The sequence below is a fragment of the Argopecten irradians genome, chromosome 4 (genome assembly GCF_041381155.1).
Source record: "Argopecten irradians isolate NY chromosome 4, Ai_NY, whole genome shotgun sequence".
Lineage (NCBI taxonomy): Eukaryota > Metazoa > Mollusca > Bivalvia > Pectinida > Pectinidae > Argopecten > Argopecten irradians.
In genome coordinates this window covers 19,321,336-19,339,956 of record NC_091137.1, presented here as the reverse complement: position 1 = coordinate 19,339,956, position 18,621 = coordinate 19,321,336, and the positions used below count along the sequence as shown (strand labels likewise).

Here is an 18,621-nt window from a genome sequence, read left to right as displayed (position 1 = left end):
TAACAATCAATATCGGTAGGTTTTAAAGAACACTAGGCATACATGCGATGCACTAGTGTAAAAAATGACTTCCGATCGATTAAATCCGGATCGTGATGATAATCGGTATTCGGTTCACTTCTCCAAACCGAACCCTCTCTAAACCGGCCGAAATTATATGCACCGACCATGATCGGTTTCGGGAGGTTCCACTGTATATATATGTCAGTTGATGTATGTCATACTTTTAAGTGTGTCAACTTAAAACCAGTTCTCCATAATCAATGTATCGACAAAAACTAAAAGGATTATTCTTTTATTTTTAAATATGATATTGTCCTAATCAGTGATTTCTGAAATTAAAAATGAATTAGTTTTCCTTTTAACTTAAAAGTTAATACTTCTCATCTTGAATTGTCTGCTTTACATACCAGCTGATGTTTTCATTATGAAGTATCTTTGGTGACATTTCATTCATTGTTTTTGCAGTTTAATGAAAACCATCCAAGACAATATAAATGTATTGCTAACCACTGAGGTCATGCCAAAGTTTTATGATCTTGTGGCAAAACTCTTTGATGACATGGATCCTGATCTAGTGTGCCAGCTTAAACAGGTACAGGTGGTAGATTTATAAAAAATCACTATAGAAATGAGTCCACGCAATCATTGAATACTGCATTTTTTTAATTCATTTTCTAATTTAATAAAAAGTAATGCTGTCTTTGAGGAATGCTACCTAAAATAAAAAATGTAATTGTAATAAAATCACAAAGAAATGTATTGGAATATTAGAAATCACTTTGTAGGAATCAAAGGGACAATTCAGAGAGGCTAATTCTGTTACGTAACCAGGAAGCAAAATATGACATAAGTGAATTGTTCTACATTTCTTATGAAACATATAAAAAAAATATTGACAAATTTCACGGCATTGTTAAGTATTTCGATTGATGCCGTTGAAATTCCAAATCGTTGATCAATAGGCTTAAGCAGGTACAACATGTACGCTGTACCCATACCCGAGCAAAAGTCAGGCACGTTAAACATTGATGAAATCATTTTTAGACAAGAACATGCATCTAATAAGGTAAACACACTACTGTAAGAGCGATTTGAGTAGTTCTAAACACAAATTCCTTTACACTAGCAAGGGCCGGGGTTCAGCATACAAGACGTCCGATCACTAGGTGTAATGGCAGACAGTAAACGAGTTTGAACATTTCACATACATTTTTACAGTGGCCTTTTCTGGCATATCACAGTAAAACCAAATAATCTTTTTTCTATTTGAACTGGTTTGTGTCCGAAAGATGTGCAAATTTTAATGTACTCTTATACTGAATTGTCCGTTTAACCGTTATGTATAGCATAAGTATACATCCTATACATTGTCGGTGATGCGGCGGAAACGTTAAATATTCATACACTTGACGATCAAATGAATGTTCATAGTCTGATATATCCCGTCTGGTTTAACATATTATATTAAACAGGAAGCTGAAAGAAAAATGGAAATATAGTTGTTATGAATGCACTTTAGACGACAGGTAAATATATAAAGAGTTATTTCCCCTGACCTATCAGGCGATTGCTCTCTAATCGATGTGTTAATTTCGTTCTGCATTGCTTATTGTGTATATATGACTTTCTGTACTGCTGGAAACCATTTTTTATGTTAGAATCATAACTTTGCTGAATTCCTAGCTTTGAATAATATATAGCAAGAAGAAATACCTATATTATAGCATAGAACATTTCTACTGTCACTTTAAGCAAAATTACTTGACTGCAGCTACAAAAATTATAATTAATTCAGTGAAGAAAATTTAACACAATTACACGAGATGGCATATTTAAGGAATGTAATACCTACATGTACTTCAAACAAGTGTGAGCTGAACTTTACATGTACAGATAGGCAACAAGCTACTGAACATTTTTTAAAGATTAATTTTAGAAGATAAGGATGTTTATGTTGAAATCAGAGACCAACACTTAATCCAAACTCAAAGCTACAAATTATAGAACGTATGTGACAATCATTCATGCCTATGGGAAGTACATCAAAATTATGAATATATGTTAAAACAAAGAGGAAAATTGGGACAATATTTCAAATTCAAACCTCGTGGTTATCAATATACAGAAAATATTGGTTGCTAAAATTCCAGACTTTTTCTGTTCTTATAAACCAAGTAAATGAGAGTTCCTACGAGCGAACGGTCACTGAATCGCCCCCATTGGTTGACGTAGAGAATCTTACCAGGAAAGATCACCAGTTTGCTATTTTCAAAACATATGGAGATATATATATATAAAATTCATATTAAATTGATTTACAGTATGAGTTTGGAATTTGTTACAAGAAGGTACCGCAATGCACTATTGGAGGGCATGGTCATACTAGTGTGGTGGTTTTATCATATATACACACAGAACAATCATCCGCATAAATTCAGGTGTGATCCTGTGATATATTCGTTATTCTTAAATTGAAAATTCAATGAGGCTAATTCTGTTACATAGCCACGAAGCAAAATATGACATAAATGTATTGTTCTATATTCCTTATGAAACATACACATTTTGTAACAAGAAATATTGACAAATTCCACAATATTGTTAAGTATTTTGGTTGATACTGGTGAAATTCCAAATCGTTGATCAATACAATTAAGCAGATATAACATGTTTGCTTTACCCACACCCGAGCCAAAGTCTTGTTCGTTAATCAAATGCAATACATAACCATGCATGCACTGAGGAGTTGGTGAAATTATATTTAGACAAGAACATGCACCTTATAACGTAAACACTCTGCAAACACACTGCAATAGCGCTTTGAGTAGTTCTTTATAAAATAGTCTTTACTACACTGGCAAGGCCCAGGGTTTGGCATACAAGACGTCCGACCACAATGTGTAATGGCGGAAAGCAAGCAAGTTTGGTTGAAACCAACTAATCTAATTTCCATTAGAACTGGTTTGTTTCCAATTTAATGTAAATTTTAATGTACTTTTAGACTGGATTGTCCCTTTAATGAAGAAAAAAAAGATATATTTCAAAATTATTTTTTAAATATTATATTTGACCCCATTACATGTAACACACCAGGAACTCGCGATGGAAGGGCAGCTAATAGGGATGAGGCCCTTTTTGGGTCAAATATAGGGTAATACATATATTCTTTTGTCTTGAATTAAGAACAAATGATGTTGTTGCAGTTGGCACTGGCTGGATTTAGTTGTCTCCCTTGGACTGTCCAGGACCATCACATTGCCCTGGTGTACTCCAGCTACCGACACTGGCCACGACATCATGGCGGTCAGCTGGACGGTATCATTACGACAACACTCAACAAACTCACCATGGAAGTCACTGAAAATGAGAAGGTTATATGACTTCAGCGTTTACCACAATTTCTCTAACATTATTATCTGTCCTCCCTTCTTATTCTGATGTGAGGCCTATTTCTAAAATGACCAAATGTTGGTGCCATCCATCTTTGTTTGTCTGTAAATAATTCTTGGAAAATATTGCTCACAAAAATGGTTGGCTATCTTGTTTTTTGTCCGTAACTGCCTTTTCTTAGAAACTTTGTCAGTAAACAATTTTTTTTCCTCAAATTTCATATGTTGAGACAGGTTCTGCTTCGTTTCTACACCTATTTATATAATTTCTGTGTAGTCTAATAAAAAGATATGGTCAACGGGCTGCTACCTGAATATAATTTTGCATGCTATCTGCTTTGTGTTTTGTTCCAGATACTAAGAAATAATAGTAAATGGTACAAACAAATATACAAGTAAAATCAAAGTCTTATGTCTAGATATTTGTTTTCAAGGTAATATCAGAGCTATGCCAGCTCGCACTACAAGATGTGGAGACAGTTATCAAAGGCATTGTGGGAAGGGCTGCTAGCAGTGCACAACAAGCCAACATATCTATCAAGGTTGGTTTTTCTTGTCACTTCTGATTTATTATATCGGTAGGTGTAATGTCAGGTATAAAATGACATAATCTGTTGGGGAATTATAACGTTGGTGTGTCAGTCAAATTACTTCATTCCAATCATAATTTTAACTTTTGTTATATAAAGGTCCTGATGAGGATGGCTAGTGTGGCCTCAGGAAGGACAGACAGTTGTAGTCTATGTGATGTATGTTATATGTAAGTACTGATGAGGATGGCTAGTGTGGCCTCAGGAAGGACAGACAGTTGTAGTCTATGTGATGTATGTTATATGTTGGTCCTGATGAGGATGGCTAGTGTGGCCTCAGGAAGGACAGACAGTTGAAGTCTGTGTGATGTATATTATATGTAGGTCCTGATGAGGATGGCTAGTGTGGCCTCAGGAAGGACAGACAGTTGTAGTCTATGTGATGTATGTTTTATGTAGGTCCTGATGAGGATGGCTAGTGTGGCCTCGGAAAGGACAGACGGTTGTAGTCTGTGTGATGTATGTTATATGTAGGTCCTGATGAGGATGGCTAGTGTGGCCTCGGGAAGGAAAGACGGTTGTAGTCTGTGATGTTTGTTATATGTAGGTACTGATGAGGATGGCTAGTGTGGCCTCAGGAAGGACAGACAATTGTAGTCTGTGATGTATGTTTTATGTAGGTCCTGATGAGGTTGGTTAGTGTGGCCTCGGGAAGGACAGAAGGTTGTAGTCTATGTGATGTATGTTATATATAGGTCCTGATGAGGTTGGTTAGTGTGGCCTCGGGAAGGACAGAAGGTTGTAGTCTATGTGATGTATGTTATATGTAGGTCCTGATGAGGTTGGTTAGTGTGGCCTCGGGAAGGACAGAAGGTTGTAGTCTGTGTGATGTATGTTATATGTAAGTACTGATGAGGATGGCTAGTGTGGCCTCAGGAAGGACAGACAATTGTAGTCTGTTATGTATGTTTTATGTAGGTCCTGATGAGATTGGTTAGGGTGGCCTCAGGAAGGACAGAAAGTTGTAGTCTGTTTGATGTATGTTATATGTAGGTCCTGATGAGGATGGCTAGTGTGGCCTCGGGAAGGACAGACGGTTGTAGTCTGTGATGTATGTTATATGTAGGTCCTGATAAGGATGGCTAGTGTGGCCTCGGGAAGGACAGAAGGTTGTAGTCTATGTGATGTATGTTATATGCAGGTCCTGATGAGGATGGCTAGTGTGGCCTCAGGAAGGACAGACGGTTGTAGTCTATGTGATGTATGTTATATGTAGGTCCTGATGAGGATGGCTAGTGTGGCCTCGGGAAGGACAGAAGGTTGTAGTCTATGTGATGTATGTTATATGTAGGTCCTGATGAGGATAGCTAGTGTGGCCTCAGGAAGGACAGAAGGTTGTAGTCTATGTGGTGTATATTATATGTAGGTCCTGATGAGGATGGCTAGTGTGGCCTCGGGAAGGACAGACGGTGATAGTCTATGTGATGTATGTTATATGTTGGTCCTGATGAGGATGGCTAGTGTGGCCTCGGGAAGGACAGAAGGTTGTAGTCTATGTGATGTATGTTATATGTTGGTCCTGATGAGGATGGCTAGTGTGGCCTCGGGAAGGACAGAAGGTAGTAGTCTATGTGGTGTATATTATATGTAGGTCCTAATGAGGATGGCTAGTGTGGCCTCAGGAAGGACAGAAGGTTGTAGTCTATGTGGTGTATATTATATGTAGGTCCTGATGAGGATGGCTAGTGTGGCCTCAGGAAGGACAGAAGGTTGTAGTCTATGTGGTGTATGTTATATGTAGGTCCGGATGAGGATGGCTAGTGTGGCCTCGGGAAGGACAGAAGGTTGTGGTCTATGTGATGTATGTTATATGTAGGTCCTGATGAGGATGGCTAGTGTGGCCTCGGGAAGGACAAACAGTTGTAGTCTATGTGATGTATGTTATATGTAGGTACTGATGAGGATGGCTAGTATGGCCTCAGGAAGGACAGAAGGTTGTAGTCTATGTGGTGTATGTTATATGTAGGTCCTGATGAGGATGGCTAGTGTGGCCTCAGGAAGGACAGAAGGTTGTAGTCTATGTGGTGTATGTTATATGTAGGTACTGATGAGGATGGCTAGTGTGGCCTCAGGAAGGACAGAAGGTTGTAGTCTATGTGGTGTATGTTATATGTAGGTACTGATGAGGATGGCTAGTATGGCCTCAGGAAGGACAGAAGGTTGTAGTCTATGTGATGTATGTTATATGTAGGTCCTGATGAGGATGGCTAGTGTGGCCTCGGGAAGGACAAACAGTTGTAGTCTATGTGATGTATGTTATATGTAGGTCCTGATGAGGATGGTGAGTGTGGCCTCGGGAAGGACAAACAGTTGTAGTCTATGTGATGTATGTTTTATGTAGGTCCTGATGAGGATGGCTAGTGTGGCCTCGGGAAGGACAGACAGTTGTAGTCTATGTGATGTATGTTTTATGTAGGTCCTGATGAGGATGGCTAGTATGGCCTCAGGAAGGACAGAAGGTTGTAGTCTATGTGGTGTATGTTATATGTAGGTACTGATGAGGATGGCTAGTGTGGCCTCAGGAAGGACAGAAGGTTGTAGTCTATGTGATGTATGTTTTATGTAGATCCTGATGAGGATGGCTAGTATGGCCTCAGGAAGGACAGAAGGTTGTAGTCTATGTGGTGTATGTTATATGTAGGTACTGATGAGGATGGCTAGTGTGGCCTCAGGAAGGACAGAAGGTTGTAGTCTATGTGATGTATGTTATATGTAGGTCCTGATGAGGATGGCTGGTGTGGCCTCGGGAAGGACAGACGATTGTAGTCTATGTGATGTATGTTATATGTAGGTCCTGATGAAAATTGCTAGTGTGGCCTCGGGAAGGACAGAAGGTTGTAGTCTATGTGATGTATGTTATATGTAGGTCCTGATGAGGATGGCTAGTGTGGCCTCGGGAAGGACAGACGGTTGTAGTCTGTGATTTATGTTATATGTAGGTCCTGATAAGGATGGCTAGTGTAGCCTCGGGAAGGACAGAAGGTTGTAGTCTATGTGATGTATGTTATATGCAGGTCCTGATGAGGATGGCTAGTGTGGCCGCGGGAAGGACAGAAGGTTGTAGTCTATGTAATATATATTATATGTAGGTCCTGATGAGGATGGCTAGTGTGGCCTCAGGAAGGACAGAAGGTTGTAGTCTATGTAATGTATATTATATGTAGGTCCTGATGAGGATGGCTAGTGTGGCCTCAGGAAGGACAGAAGGTTGTAGTCTATGTAATGTATATTATATGTAGGTCCTGATGAGGATGCATGGCGAGTGTTGCCTCGGTAAGGACAGAGAGTTGTAGTCTATGTGATGTATGTTATATGTAAGTACTGATGAGGATGGCTAGTGTGGCCTCAGGAAGGACAGAAGGTTGTAGTCTATGTGGTGTATGTTATATGTAGGTCCGGATGAGGATGGCGAGTGTTGTCTCGGGAAGGACAGAGAGTTGTAGTCTATGTGATGTATGTTATATGTAGGTACTGATGAGGATGGCTAGTGTGGCCTCGGGAAGGACAAACAGTTGTAGTCTATGTGATGTATGTTATATGTAGGTCCTGATGAGGATGGTGAGTGTGGCCTCGGGAAGGACAAACAGTTGTAGTCTATGTGATGTATGTTTTATGTAGGTCCTGATGAGGATGGCTAGTGTGGCCTCGGGAAGGACAGACAGTTGTAGTCTATGTGATGTATGTTTTATGTAGGTCCTGATGAGGATGGCTAGTATGGCCTCAGGAAGGACAGAAGGTTGTAGTCTATGTGGTGTATGTTATATGTAGGTACTGATGAGGATGGCTAGTGTGGCCTCGGGAAGGACAGAAGGTTGTAGTCTATGTGATGTATGTTATATGTAGGTCCTGATGAGGATGGCTGGTGTGGCCTCGGGAAGGACAGACGGTTGTAGTCTTTGTGATGTATGTTATATGTAGGTCCTGATGAAGATTGCTAGTGTGGCCTCGGGAAGGACACAAGGTTGTAGTCTATGTGATGTATGTTATATGTAGGTCCTGATGAGGATGGCTAGTGTGGCCTCGGGAAGGACAGACGGTTGTAGTCTGTGATGTATGTTATATGTAGGTCCTGATAAGGATGGCTAGTGTGGCCTCAGGAAGGACAGAAGGTTGTAGTCTATGTGGTGTATGTTATATGTAGGTCCTGATGAGGATGGCTAGTGTGGCCTCAGGAAGGACAGAAGGTTGTAGTCTATGTGATGTATATTATATGTAGGTCCTGATGAGGATGGCTAGTGTGGCCTCAGGAAGGACAGAAGGTTGTAGTCTATGTGGTGTATGTTATATGTAGGTCCGGATGAGGATGGCTAGTGTGGCCTCAGGAAGGACAGAAGGTTGTAGTCTATGTGATGTATGTTATATGTAGGTACTGATGAGGATGGCTAGTGTGGCCTCGGGAAGGACAAACAGTTGTAGTCTATGTGATGTATGTTATATGTAGGTCCTGATGAGGATGGTGAGTGTGGCCTCGGGAAGGACAAACAGTTGTAGTCTATGTGATGTATGTTTTATGTAGGTCCTGATGAGGATGGCTAGTCTGGCCTTGGGAAGGACAGACAGTTGTAGTCTATGTGATGTATGTTTTATGTAGGTCCTGATGAGGATGGCTAGTGTGGCCTCAGGAAGGACAGAAAGTTGTAGTCTATGTGATGTATGTTATATGTAGGTCCTGATGAGGATGGCTAGTGTGGCCTCAGGAAGGACAGAAGGTTGTAGTCTATGTGATGTATATTATATGTAGGTCCTGATGAGGATGGCTAGTGTGGCCTCGGGAAGGACAGAAGGTTGTAGTCTATGTGATGTATATTATATGTAGGTCCTGATTAGGATGGCTGGTGTGGCCTCGGGGAGGACAGAAGGTTGTAGTCTATGTGATGTATGTTATATGTAGGTCCTGATGAGGATGGTGAGGGTGGCCTCGGGAAGGACAAACAGTTGTAGTCTATGTGATGTATGTTTTATGTAGGTCCTGATGAGGATGGCTAGTGTGGCCTCGGGAAGGACAGACAGTTGTAGTCTATGTGATGTATGTTTTATGTAGGTACTGATGAGGATGGTGAGTGTGGCCTCGGGAAGGACAGACGGTTGTAGTTTGTGATGTATGTTATATGTAGGTCCTGATGAGGATGGCTAGTGTGGCCTCGGGAAGGACAGACGGTTGTAGTCTGTGATGTATGTTATATGTAGGTCCTGATGAGGATGGTGAGTGTGGCCTCGGGAAGGACAGACGGTTGTAGTCTGTGATGTATGTTATATGTAGTTCCTGATGAGGATGGTGAGTGTGGCCCCGGGAAGGACAGACGGTTGTAGTTTATGTGATGTATGTTATATGTAGGTCCTGATGAAGATTACTAGTGTGGTCTCAGGAAGGATAGAAGGTTGTAGTCTGTGTGATGTATGTTATATGTAGGTCCTGATCAGGATGGCTAGTGTGGTCTCGGGAAGGACAGACGGTTGTAGTCTATGTGGTGTATGTTATATGTAGGTCCTGATGAGGATGGCTAGTGTGGCCTCGGGAAGGACAGAAGGTAGTCTATGTGATGTATGTTATATGTAGGTCCTGATGAGGATGGCTAGTGTGGCCTCGGGAAGGACAGAAGGTAGTCTATGTGATGTATGTTATATGTAGGTCCTGATGAGGATGGCTAGTGTGGCCTCGGGAAGGACAGAAGGTAGTCTATGTGATGTATGTTATATGTAGGTACTGATGAGGATGGCTAGTGTGGCCTCGGGAAGGACAGACAGTTGTAGTCTATGTGATGTATGTTTTATGTAGGTCCTGATGAGGATGGCTAGTGTGGCCTCAGGAAGGACAGAAGGTTGTAGTCTATGTGGTGTATGTTATATGTATAGGTCCTGACGAGGATGGCTAGTGTGGCCTCAGGAAGGATAGACGGTTGTAGTCTGTGATGTATGTTATATGTAGGTCCTGATGAGGATGGCTAGTGTGGCCTCGGGAAGGACAGAAGGTTGTAGTCTATGTGATGTATGTTTTATGTAGGTCCTGATGAGGATGGCTAGTGTGGCCTCGGGGAGGACAGAAGGTTGTAGTCTATGTGATGTATGTTATATGTAGGTCTTGATGAAGATTGCTAGTGTGGCCTCGAAAAGGACAGAAGGTAGTCTATGTGATGTATGTTATATGTATGTCCTGATGAGGATGGCTAGTGTGGCCTCGGGAAGGACAGAAGGTAGTCTATGTGATGTATGTTATATGTATGTTCTGTTGAGGATGGCTAGTGTGGCCTCGGGAAGGACAGAAGGTAGTCTATGTGATGTATGTTATATGTAGGTACTGATGAGGATGGCTAGTGTGGCCTCGGGAAGGACAGACAGTTGTAGTCTATGTGATGTATGTTTTATGTAGGTCCTGATGAGGATGGCTAGTGTGGCCTCAGGAAGGACAGACAGTTGTAGTCTGTGATGTATGTTATATTTAGGTACTGATGAGGATGGCTAGTGTGGCCTCGGGAAGGACAGACGGTTGTAGTCTATGTGATGTATGTTATATGTAGGTCCTGATGAGGATGGCTAGTGTGACCTCGGGAAGGACAGACGGTTGTAGTCTATGTGATGTATGTTATATGTAGGTACTGATGAGGATGGCTAGTGTGGCCTCAGGAAGGACAGACATTTGTAGTCTATGTGATGTATGCTATATGTAGGTCCTGATGAGGATGGCTAGTGTGGCCTCGGGAAGGACAGACGGTTGTAGTCTATGTGATGTATGTTTTATGTAGGTCCTGATGAGGATGGCTAGTGTGGCCTGAAGAAGGACAAACAGTTGTAGTCTATGTGATGTATGTTATATGTGGGTCCTGATGAGGATGGCTAGTGTGGCCTCAGGAAGGACAGAAGGTTGTAGTCTATGTGATGTATGTTATATGTAGGTACTGATGAGGATGGCTAGTGTGGCCTCGGGAAGGACAGACGGTTGTAGTCTATGTGATGTATGTTATATGTAGGTACTGATGAGGATGGCTAGTGTGGCCTCGGGAAGGACAGACGGTTGTTGTCTGTGATGTATGTTATATGTAGGTCCTGATGAGGATGGTGAGTGTGGCCTCAGGAAGGACAGAAGGTTGTAGTCTATGTGATGTATGTTATATGTAGGTCCTGATGAAGATTGCTAGTGTGGCCTCGGGAAGGACAGAAGGTTGTAGTCTATGTGATGTATGTTATATGTAGGTACTGATGAGTATGGTGAGTGTGGCCTCGGGGAGGACAGACGGTTGTAGTCTATGTGATGTATGTTATATGTAGGTCCTGATGAAGATTGCTAGTGTGGCCTCGGGAAGGACAAACGGTTGTAGTCTATGTGATGTATGTTATATGTAAGTACTGATGAGGATGGTGAGTGTGGCCTCAGGAAGGACAGAAGGTTGTAGTCTATGTGATGTATGTTATATGTAGGTCCTGATGAGGATGGCTAGTGTGGCCTCAGGAAGGACAGAAGGTTGTAGTCTATGTGGTGTATGTTATATGTATAGGTCCTGACGAGGATGGCTAGTGTGGCCTCAGGAAGGATAGACGGTTGTAGTCTGTGATGTATGTTATATGTAGGTCCTGATGAGGATGGCTAGTGTGGCCTCGGGAAGGACAGAAGGTTGTAGTCTATGTGATGTATGTTTTATGTAGGTCCTGATGAGGATGGCTAGTGTGGCCTCGGGGAGGACAGAAGGTTGTAGTCTATGTGATGTATGTTATATGTAGGTCTTGATGAAGATTGCTAGTGTGGCCTCGGGAAGGACAGAAGGTAGTCTATGTGATGTATGTTATATGTATGTCCTGATGAGGATGGCTAGTGTGGCCTCGGGAAGGACAGAAGGTAGTCTATGTGATGTATGTTATATGTATGATCTGTTGAGGATGGCTAGTGTGGCCTCGGGAAGGACAGAAGGTAGTCTATGTGATGTATGTTATATGTAGGTACTGATGAGGATGGCTAGTGTGGCCTCGGGAAGGACAGACAGTTGTAGTCTATGTGATGTATGTTTTATGTAGGTCCTGATGAGGATGGCTAGTGTGGCCTCAGGAAGGACAGACAGTTGTAGTCTGTGATGTATGTTATATTTAGGTACTGATGAGGATGGCTAGTGTGGCCTCGGGAAGGACAGACGGTTGTAGTCTATGTGATGTATGTTATATGTAGGTCCTGATGAGGATGGCTAGTGTGACCTCGGGAAGGACAGACGGTTGTAGTCTATGTGATGTATGTTATATGTAGGTACTGATGAGGATGGCTAGTGTGGCCTCAGGAAGGACAAACAGTTGTAGTCTATGTGATGTATGTTATATGTTGGTCCTGATGAGGATGGCTAGTGTGGCCTCAGGAAGGACAGAAGGTTGTAGTCTATGTGATGTATGTTATATGTAGGTCCTGATGAGGATGGCTAGTGTGGCCTCGGGAAGGACAGACGGTTGTAGTCTATGTGATGTATGTTTTATGTAGGTCCTGATGAGGATGGCTAGTGTGGCCTCAAGAAGGACAAACAGTTGTAGTCTATGTGATGTATGTTATATGTGGGTCCTGATGAGGATGGCTAGTGTGGCCTCAGGAAGGACAGAAGGTTGTAGTCTATGTGATGTATGTTATATGTAGGTCCTGATGAGGATGGCTAGTGTGGCCACGGGAAGGACAGAAGGTTGTAGTCTATGTGATGTATGTTATATGTAGGTACTGATGAGGATGGCTAGTGTGGCCTCGGGAAGGACAGACGGTTGTTGTCTGTGATGTATGTTATATGTAGGTCCTGATGAGGATGGTGAGTGTGGCCTCAGGAAGGACAGAAGGTTGTAGTCTATGTGATGTATGTTATATGTAGGTCCTGATGAAGATTGCTAGTGTGGCCTCGGGAAGGACAGAAGGTTGTAGTCTATGTGATGTATGTTATATGTAGGTACTGATGAGTATGGTGAGTGTGGCCTCGGGGAGGACAGACGGTTGTAGTCTATGTGATGTATGTTATATGTAGGTCCTGATGAAGATTGCTAGTGTGGCCTCGGGAAGGACAAACGGTTGTAGTCTATGTGATGTATGTTATATGTAAGTACTGATGAGGATGGTGAGTGTGGCCTCAGGAAGGACAGAAGGTTGTAGTCTATGTGATGTATGTTATATGTAGGTCCTGATGAGGATGGTGAGTGTGGCCTCAGGAAGGACAGAAGGTTGTAGTCTATGTGATGTATGTTATATGTAGGTCCTGATGAGGATGGCTAGTGTGGCCTCGGGAAGGACAGAAGGTTGTAGTCTATGTGATGTATGTTATATGTAAGTACATGTACTGATGAGGATGGCTAGTGTGGCCTCAGGAAGGACAGACGGCTGTAGTCTGTGATGTACATGTGTATGTTATATGTAGGTCCTGATGAGGATGGCTAGTGTGGCCTCGGGAAGGACAGACAGTTGTAGTCTATGTGATGTATGTTTTATGTAGGTACTGATGAGGATGGCTAGTGTGGCCTCGGGAAGGACAGACAGTTGTAGTCTATGTGATGTATGTTATATGTAGGTCCTGATGAGGATGGCTAGTGTGGCCTCGGGAAGGATAGAAGGTTGTAGTCTGTGTGATGTATGTTATATGTAGGTCCTGATGAGGATGGCTAGTGTGGCCTCGGGAAGGACAGACGGTTGTAGTCTATGTGATGTATATTATATGTAGGTTTTGATGAAGATTGCTAGTGTGGCCTCGGGAAGGACAGAAGGTTGTAGTCTATGTGATGTATGTTATATGTAGGTCCTGATGAAGATTGCTAGTGTGGCCTCGGGAAGGACAGAAGGTAGTCTATGTGATGTATGTTATATGTATGTCCTGATGAGGATGGCGAGTGTGGCCTCGGGAAGGACAGAAGGTAGTCTATGTGATGTATGTTATATGTAGGTACTGATGAGGATGGCTAGTGTGGCCTCGGGAAGGACAGACAGTTGTAGTCTATGTGATGTATGTTTTATGTAGGTCCTGATGAGGATGGCTAGTGTGGCCTCAGGAAGGACAGACAGTTGTAGTCTATGTGATGTATGTTATATTTAGGTACTGATGAGGATGGCTAGTGTGGCCTCGGGAAGGACAGACGGTTGTAGTCTATGTGATGTATGTTATATGTAGGTCCTGATGAGGATGGCTAGTGTGGCCTCGGGAAGGACAGACAGTTGTAGTCTATGTGATGTATGTTATATGTAGGTCCTGATGAAGATTGCTAGTGTGGCCTCGGGAAGGACAGACGGTTGTAGTCTATGTGATGTATGTTATATGTAGGTACTGTTGAGTATGGTGAGTGTGGCCTCGGGGAGGACAGACGGTTGTAGTCTATGTGATGTATGTTATATGTAGGTCCTGATGAGGATGGCTAGTGTGGCCTCGGGAAGGACAGACGGTTGTAGTCTATGTGATGTATGTTTTATGTAGGTACTGATGAGGATGGCTAGTGTGGCCTCGGGAAGGACAGACAGTTGTAGTCTATGTGATGTATGTTTTATGTAGGTACTGATGAGGATGGCTAGTGTGGCCTCGGGAAGGACAGACAGTTGTAGTCTATGTGATGTATGTTATATGTAGGTACTGATGAGGATGGCTAGTGTGGCCTCGGGAAGGACAGACAGTTGTAGTCTATGTGATGTATGTTTTATGTAGGTACTGATGAGGATGGCTAGTGTGGCCTCGGAAGGACAGACAGTTGTAGTCTATGTGATGTATGTTTTTATGTAGTACTGATGAGGATGGCTAGTGTGGCCTCAGGAAGGACAGACAGTTGTAGTCTATGTGATGTATGTATGTTTTATGTAGGTACTGATGAGGATGGCTAGTGTGGCCTCGGGAAGGACAGACAGTTGTAGTCTATGTGATGTATGTTTTATGTAGGTACTGATGAGGATGGCTAGTGTGGCCTCGGGAAGGACAGACAGTTGTAGTCTATGTGATGTATGTTATATGTAGGTACTGATGAGGATGGCTAGTGTGGCCTCGGGAAGGACAGAAGGTTGTAGTCTATGTGATGTATGTTATATGTAGGTCCTGATGAGGATGGCTAGTGTGGCCTCGGGAAGGACAGACGGTTGTAGTCTATGTGATGTATATTTATATGTAGGTTTTGATGAAGATTGCTAGTGTGGCCTCGGGAAGGACAGAAGGTTGTAGTCTATGTGATGTATGTTATATGTAGGTCCTGATGAAGATTGCTAGTGTGGCCTCGGGAAGGACAGACAGTTGTAGTCTATGTGATGTATGTTATATGTAGGTCCTGATGAGGATGGCTAGTGTGGCCTCGGGAAGGACAGAAGGTAGTCTATGTGATGTATGTTATATGTAGGTCCTGATGAGGATGGCTAGTGTGGCCTCGGGAAGGACAGACAGTTGTAGTCTATGTGATGTATGTTTTATGTAGGTCCTGATGAGGATGGCTAGTGTGGCCTCAGGAAGGACAGACAGTTGTAGTCTATGTGATGTATGTTATATTTAGGTACTGATGAGGATGGCTAGTGTGGCCTCGGGAAGGACAGACGGTTGTAGTCTATGTGATGTATGTTATATGTAGGTCCTGATGAGGATGGCTAGTGTGGCCTCGGGAAGGACAGACAGTTGTAGTCTATGTGATGTATGTTATATGTAGGTCCTGATGAAGATTGCTAGTGTGGCCTCGGGAAGGACAGAAGGTTGTAGTCTATGTGATGTATGTTATATGTAGGTACTGATGAGTATGGTGAGTGTGGCCTCGGGGAGGACAGACGGTTGTAGTCTATGTGATGTATGTTATATGTAGGTCCTGATGAAGATTGCTAGTGTGGCCTCGGGAAGGACAAACGGTTGTAGTCTATGTGATGTATGTTATATGTAAGTACTGATGAGGATGGTGAGTGTGGCCTCAGGAAGGACAGAAGGTTGTAGTCTGTGTGATGTATATTATATGTAGGTCCTGATTAGGATGGCTGGTGTGGCCTTGGGAAGGACAGACGGTTGTAGTCTATGTGATGTATGTTATATGTAGGTCATGATGAGGTTGGCGAGTTTGGCCTCGGGAAGGACAGAAGGTTGTAGTCTGTGTGATGTATGTTATATGTAGGTCCTGATGAGGTTGGCTAGTGTGGCCTCAGGAAGGACAGAAGGTTGTAGTCTGTGATGTATATTATATGTAGGTCCTGATGAGGATGGATAGTGTGGCCTCGGGAAGGACAGAAGGTTGTAGTCTATGTGATGTATATTATATGTAGGTCCTGATGAGGATGGCTAGTGTGGCCTCAGGAAGGACAGAAGGTTGTAGTCTATGTGATGTATATTATATGTAGGTCCTGATGAGGATGGCTAGTGTGGCCTCGGGAAGGACAGACGGTTGTAGTCTATGTAATGTATATTATATGTAGGTCTTGATGAAGATTGCTAGTGTGGCCTCGGGAAGGACAGAAGGTTGTAGTCTATGTGATGTATGTTATATGTTGGTCCTGATGAGGATGGCTAGTGTGGCCGCGGGAAGGACAGACGGTTGTAGTCTATGTGATGTATGTTATATGTAGGTCCTGATGAGGATGGCTAGTGTGGCCTCGGGAAGGACAGACGGTTGTAGTCTATGCGACGTCCTACACCAGTATCTTGAGTCCAGTCAGCTGTCAGCAAAGGAGTGTTGTAACATCCTGTACTTCATACAGCTGTCAGTCCAGGTGATTATAACACAGACACTTACTGTAATTACATCACAGGACCATATCATGGGAGAAAAGATTTAATACCTTGATTACATCATTATTCTGTACATTATGAATTTAACACATGCCAATCTCCATATATCCACTTGATTTCATATGATAATCCAAATTTTTCACAGATTCATTGAATAATTTCCTTATTTACAGTGTATTGAAAACAGTATAAAACAGCCATTGAAGCATTTTAATATATTTTCCTACATATTTCACAGATCAGGGGGAAATTCCTTATATAGATAAATCTAATTACACAAAGGCTGGGAAATAATTGGTTGGATACGAGAATGTTACTTTATCTTACATATTATATGAAATTCTATGACTAAGCTGGCATGTAGTAAATTATTAAGAACATTTCAGATATGAGTTTTAAATTTTAAAATTATTTAAATACAATGTATATTAATTTCCATCCACAGAAATCCAGTGATTGTGGAGACACACAGAGAGCAACTCCTCTGCTAAAAATAACCAGATTTATACAGAACACAGCACTGCCATATCTCAGTGTATCATGTATATTTCGTGAGGAAACATTGAATACAGTATTTGCTTTGGAGATCATCCTCTGCATTTTAGAAGCTTTGAAGCATCATAAAGCCTTACTGGTTAGCGTTTTGGAGTCCCTAGCAACAGACTCTGCCTCTTGGTTACTATGTGTGGCGGAGCTATGGCAGTGTTGTGTCATTCTGTGGGAATCTGATCTAGATACTGGAGTCAAATTAAAACTCAAAGAAAATCTGGTGAAGTTTTCCACGCTGCTGAAGTCAACAAATGCATCCTGTGAACTCTGCAATTATGGTAAATATACATGATTTTTTCCTAGAAATGTCCTCTGTAGATATATACAAGGAATATTCACAGAAGATATTAAATGTACAGAATGAATACTGTGTATGTGATGTGGGTGTATAAATTCACTGCATAATACGTGGTACTACCCTGAGTCCAGTACACCCAGAATGGTGCCTATTGATTTCTGACAGTGGGTTGCTTTTGGTAGAAATGTAACAGGTAATATAATTATGATTGTCTATATAGTAACTCTTTGAATCAAACAACCTTATGTTAAACTGGTTACTAATGTTGTAGTAAAGAATTGTAGTGAGAGAAAAAATATTTACTTCTTGAGATATATATCGCATAATTTTTGAACAGATCCCCAGAGCAGTGATTGGCTCTATGGCCACCTGGAACAACTGGACTGGTCAGTACAGCTCCGTATGGCAGAAGTGGTCAGTCCCAAAATGTACCTACAGGTCAGACTAAAATCAGATCTACACCCCTCTTCATTCTAATGCAATATAACACACAATTAGCAGAAAACACATAGAACAAATTTCAAGAAGATAAACATAACATTGTATGTTAAAATTGCAAATGAAACACATTGGCAAGTTCATTGACAAAACAATTTTTATACAAATGGGTTAATTATCGCCCGCCCAACGAAGTTGGCGGGGGATATACAAATGGATTCCGTCTGTACGAATGGTTTCTGGAGCCTAACTCTAAAACCAGTAGAGATATTTCGACGAAACTTCATACACACATTGGTCATATGGTCTAATAGTGCCTTTTGCTATTTTTAGGTTTTCATTTTTTGTATTTTTTCCATAACCATGGAAACATTGCTGAAAATATCACATTTTTGTACCAGGTTCGTTTCCGGAGCATAACTCTAAAACCAGAAGAGATATTTCCACGAAACTTCATAGACACATTGGTCTTATTGTCTAGTAGTGCCTTTTGCTATTTTAAGGTTTTCACTTTTGTACTTTTTCCGTAACCTTGGAAACATTTCTGATAATCATATTTTTGTACCAGGTTCGTTTCCGCAGCATAACTGGAAAACCGTTGAGATATATGCACGGAACTCCATAGGCACATTAGTCTTATGTCTAGTAGTGCCTTTTGCTATTTAAAGTAGGTTTCGCCCAATGAA

General features: G+C 41.9%; 1 protein-coding gene across 2 annotated transcripts in view; it reads left to right on the top strand.

Moving 5' to 3' along the window:
* Positions 1-18,621, top strand: part of LOC138320856 (uncharacterized) — a 39,414-nt gene that overhangs the window by 8,245 nt on the left and 12,548 nt on the right. For both annotated transcript variants that reach the window (XM_069264126.1, XM_069264125.1), the window contains exons 6-11: positions 469-595; positions 3,207-3,374; positions 3,827-3,934; positions 16,488-16,631; positions 17,096-17,477; positions 17,835-17,935. In XM_069264126.1, the coding sequence (XP_069120227.1) occupies positions 469-595; positions 3,207-3,374; positions 3,827-3,934; positions 16,488-16,631; positions 17,096-17,477; positions 17,835-17,935 (1,030 nt within the window). The remainder of the gene's footprint in view (positions 1-468; positions 596-3,206; positions 3,375-3,826; positions 3,935-16,487; positions 16,632-17,095; positions 17,478-17,834; positions 17,936-18,621) is intronic.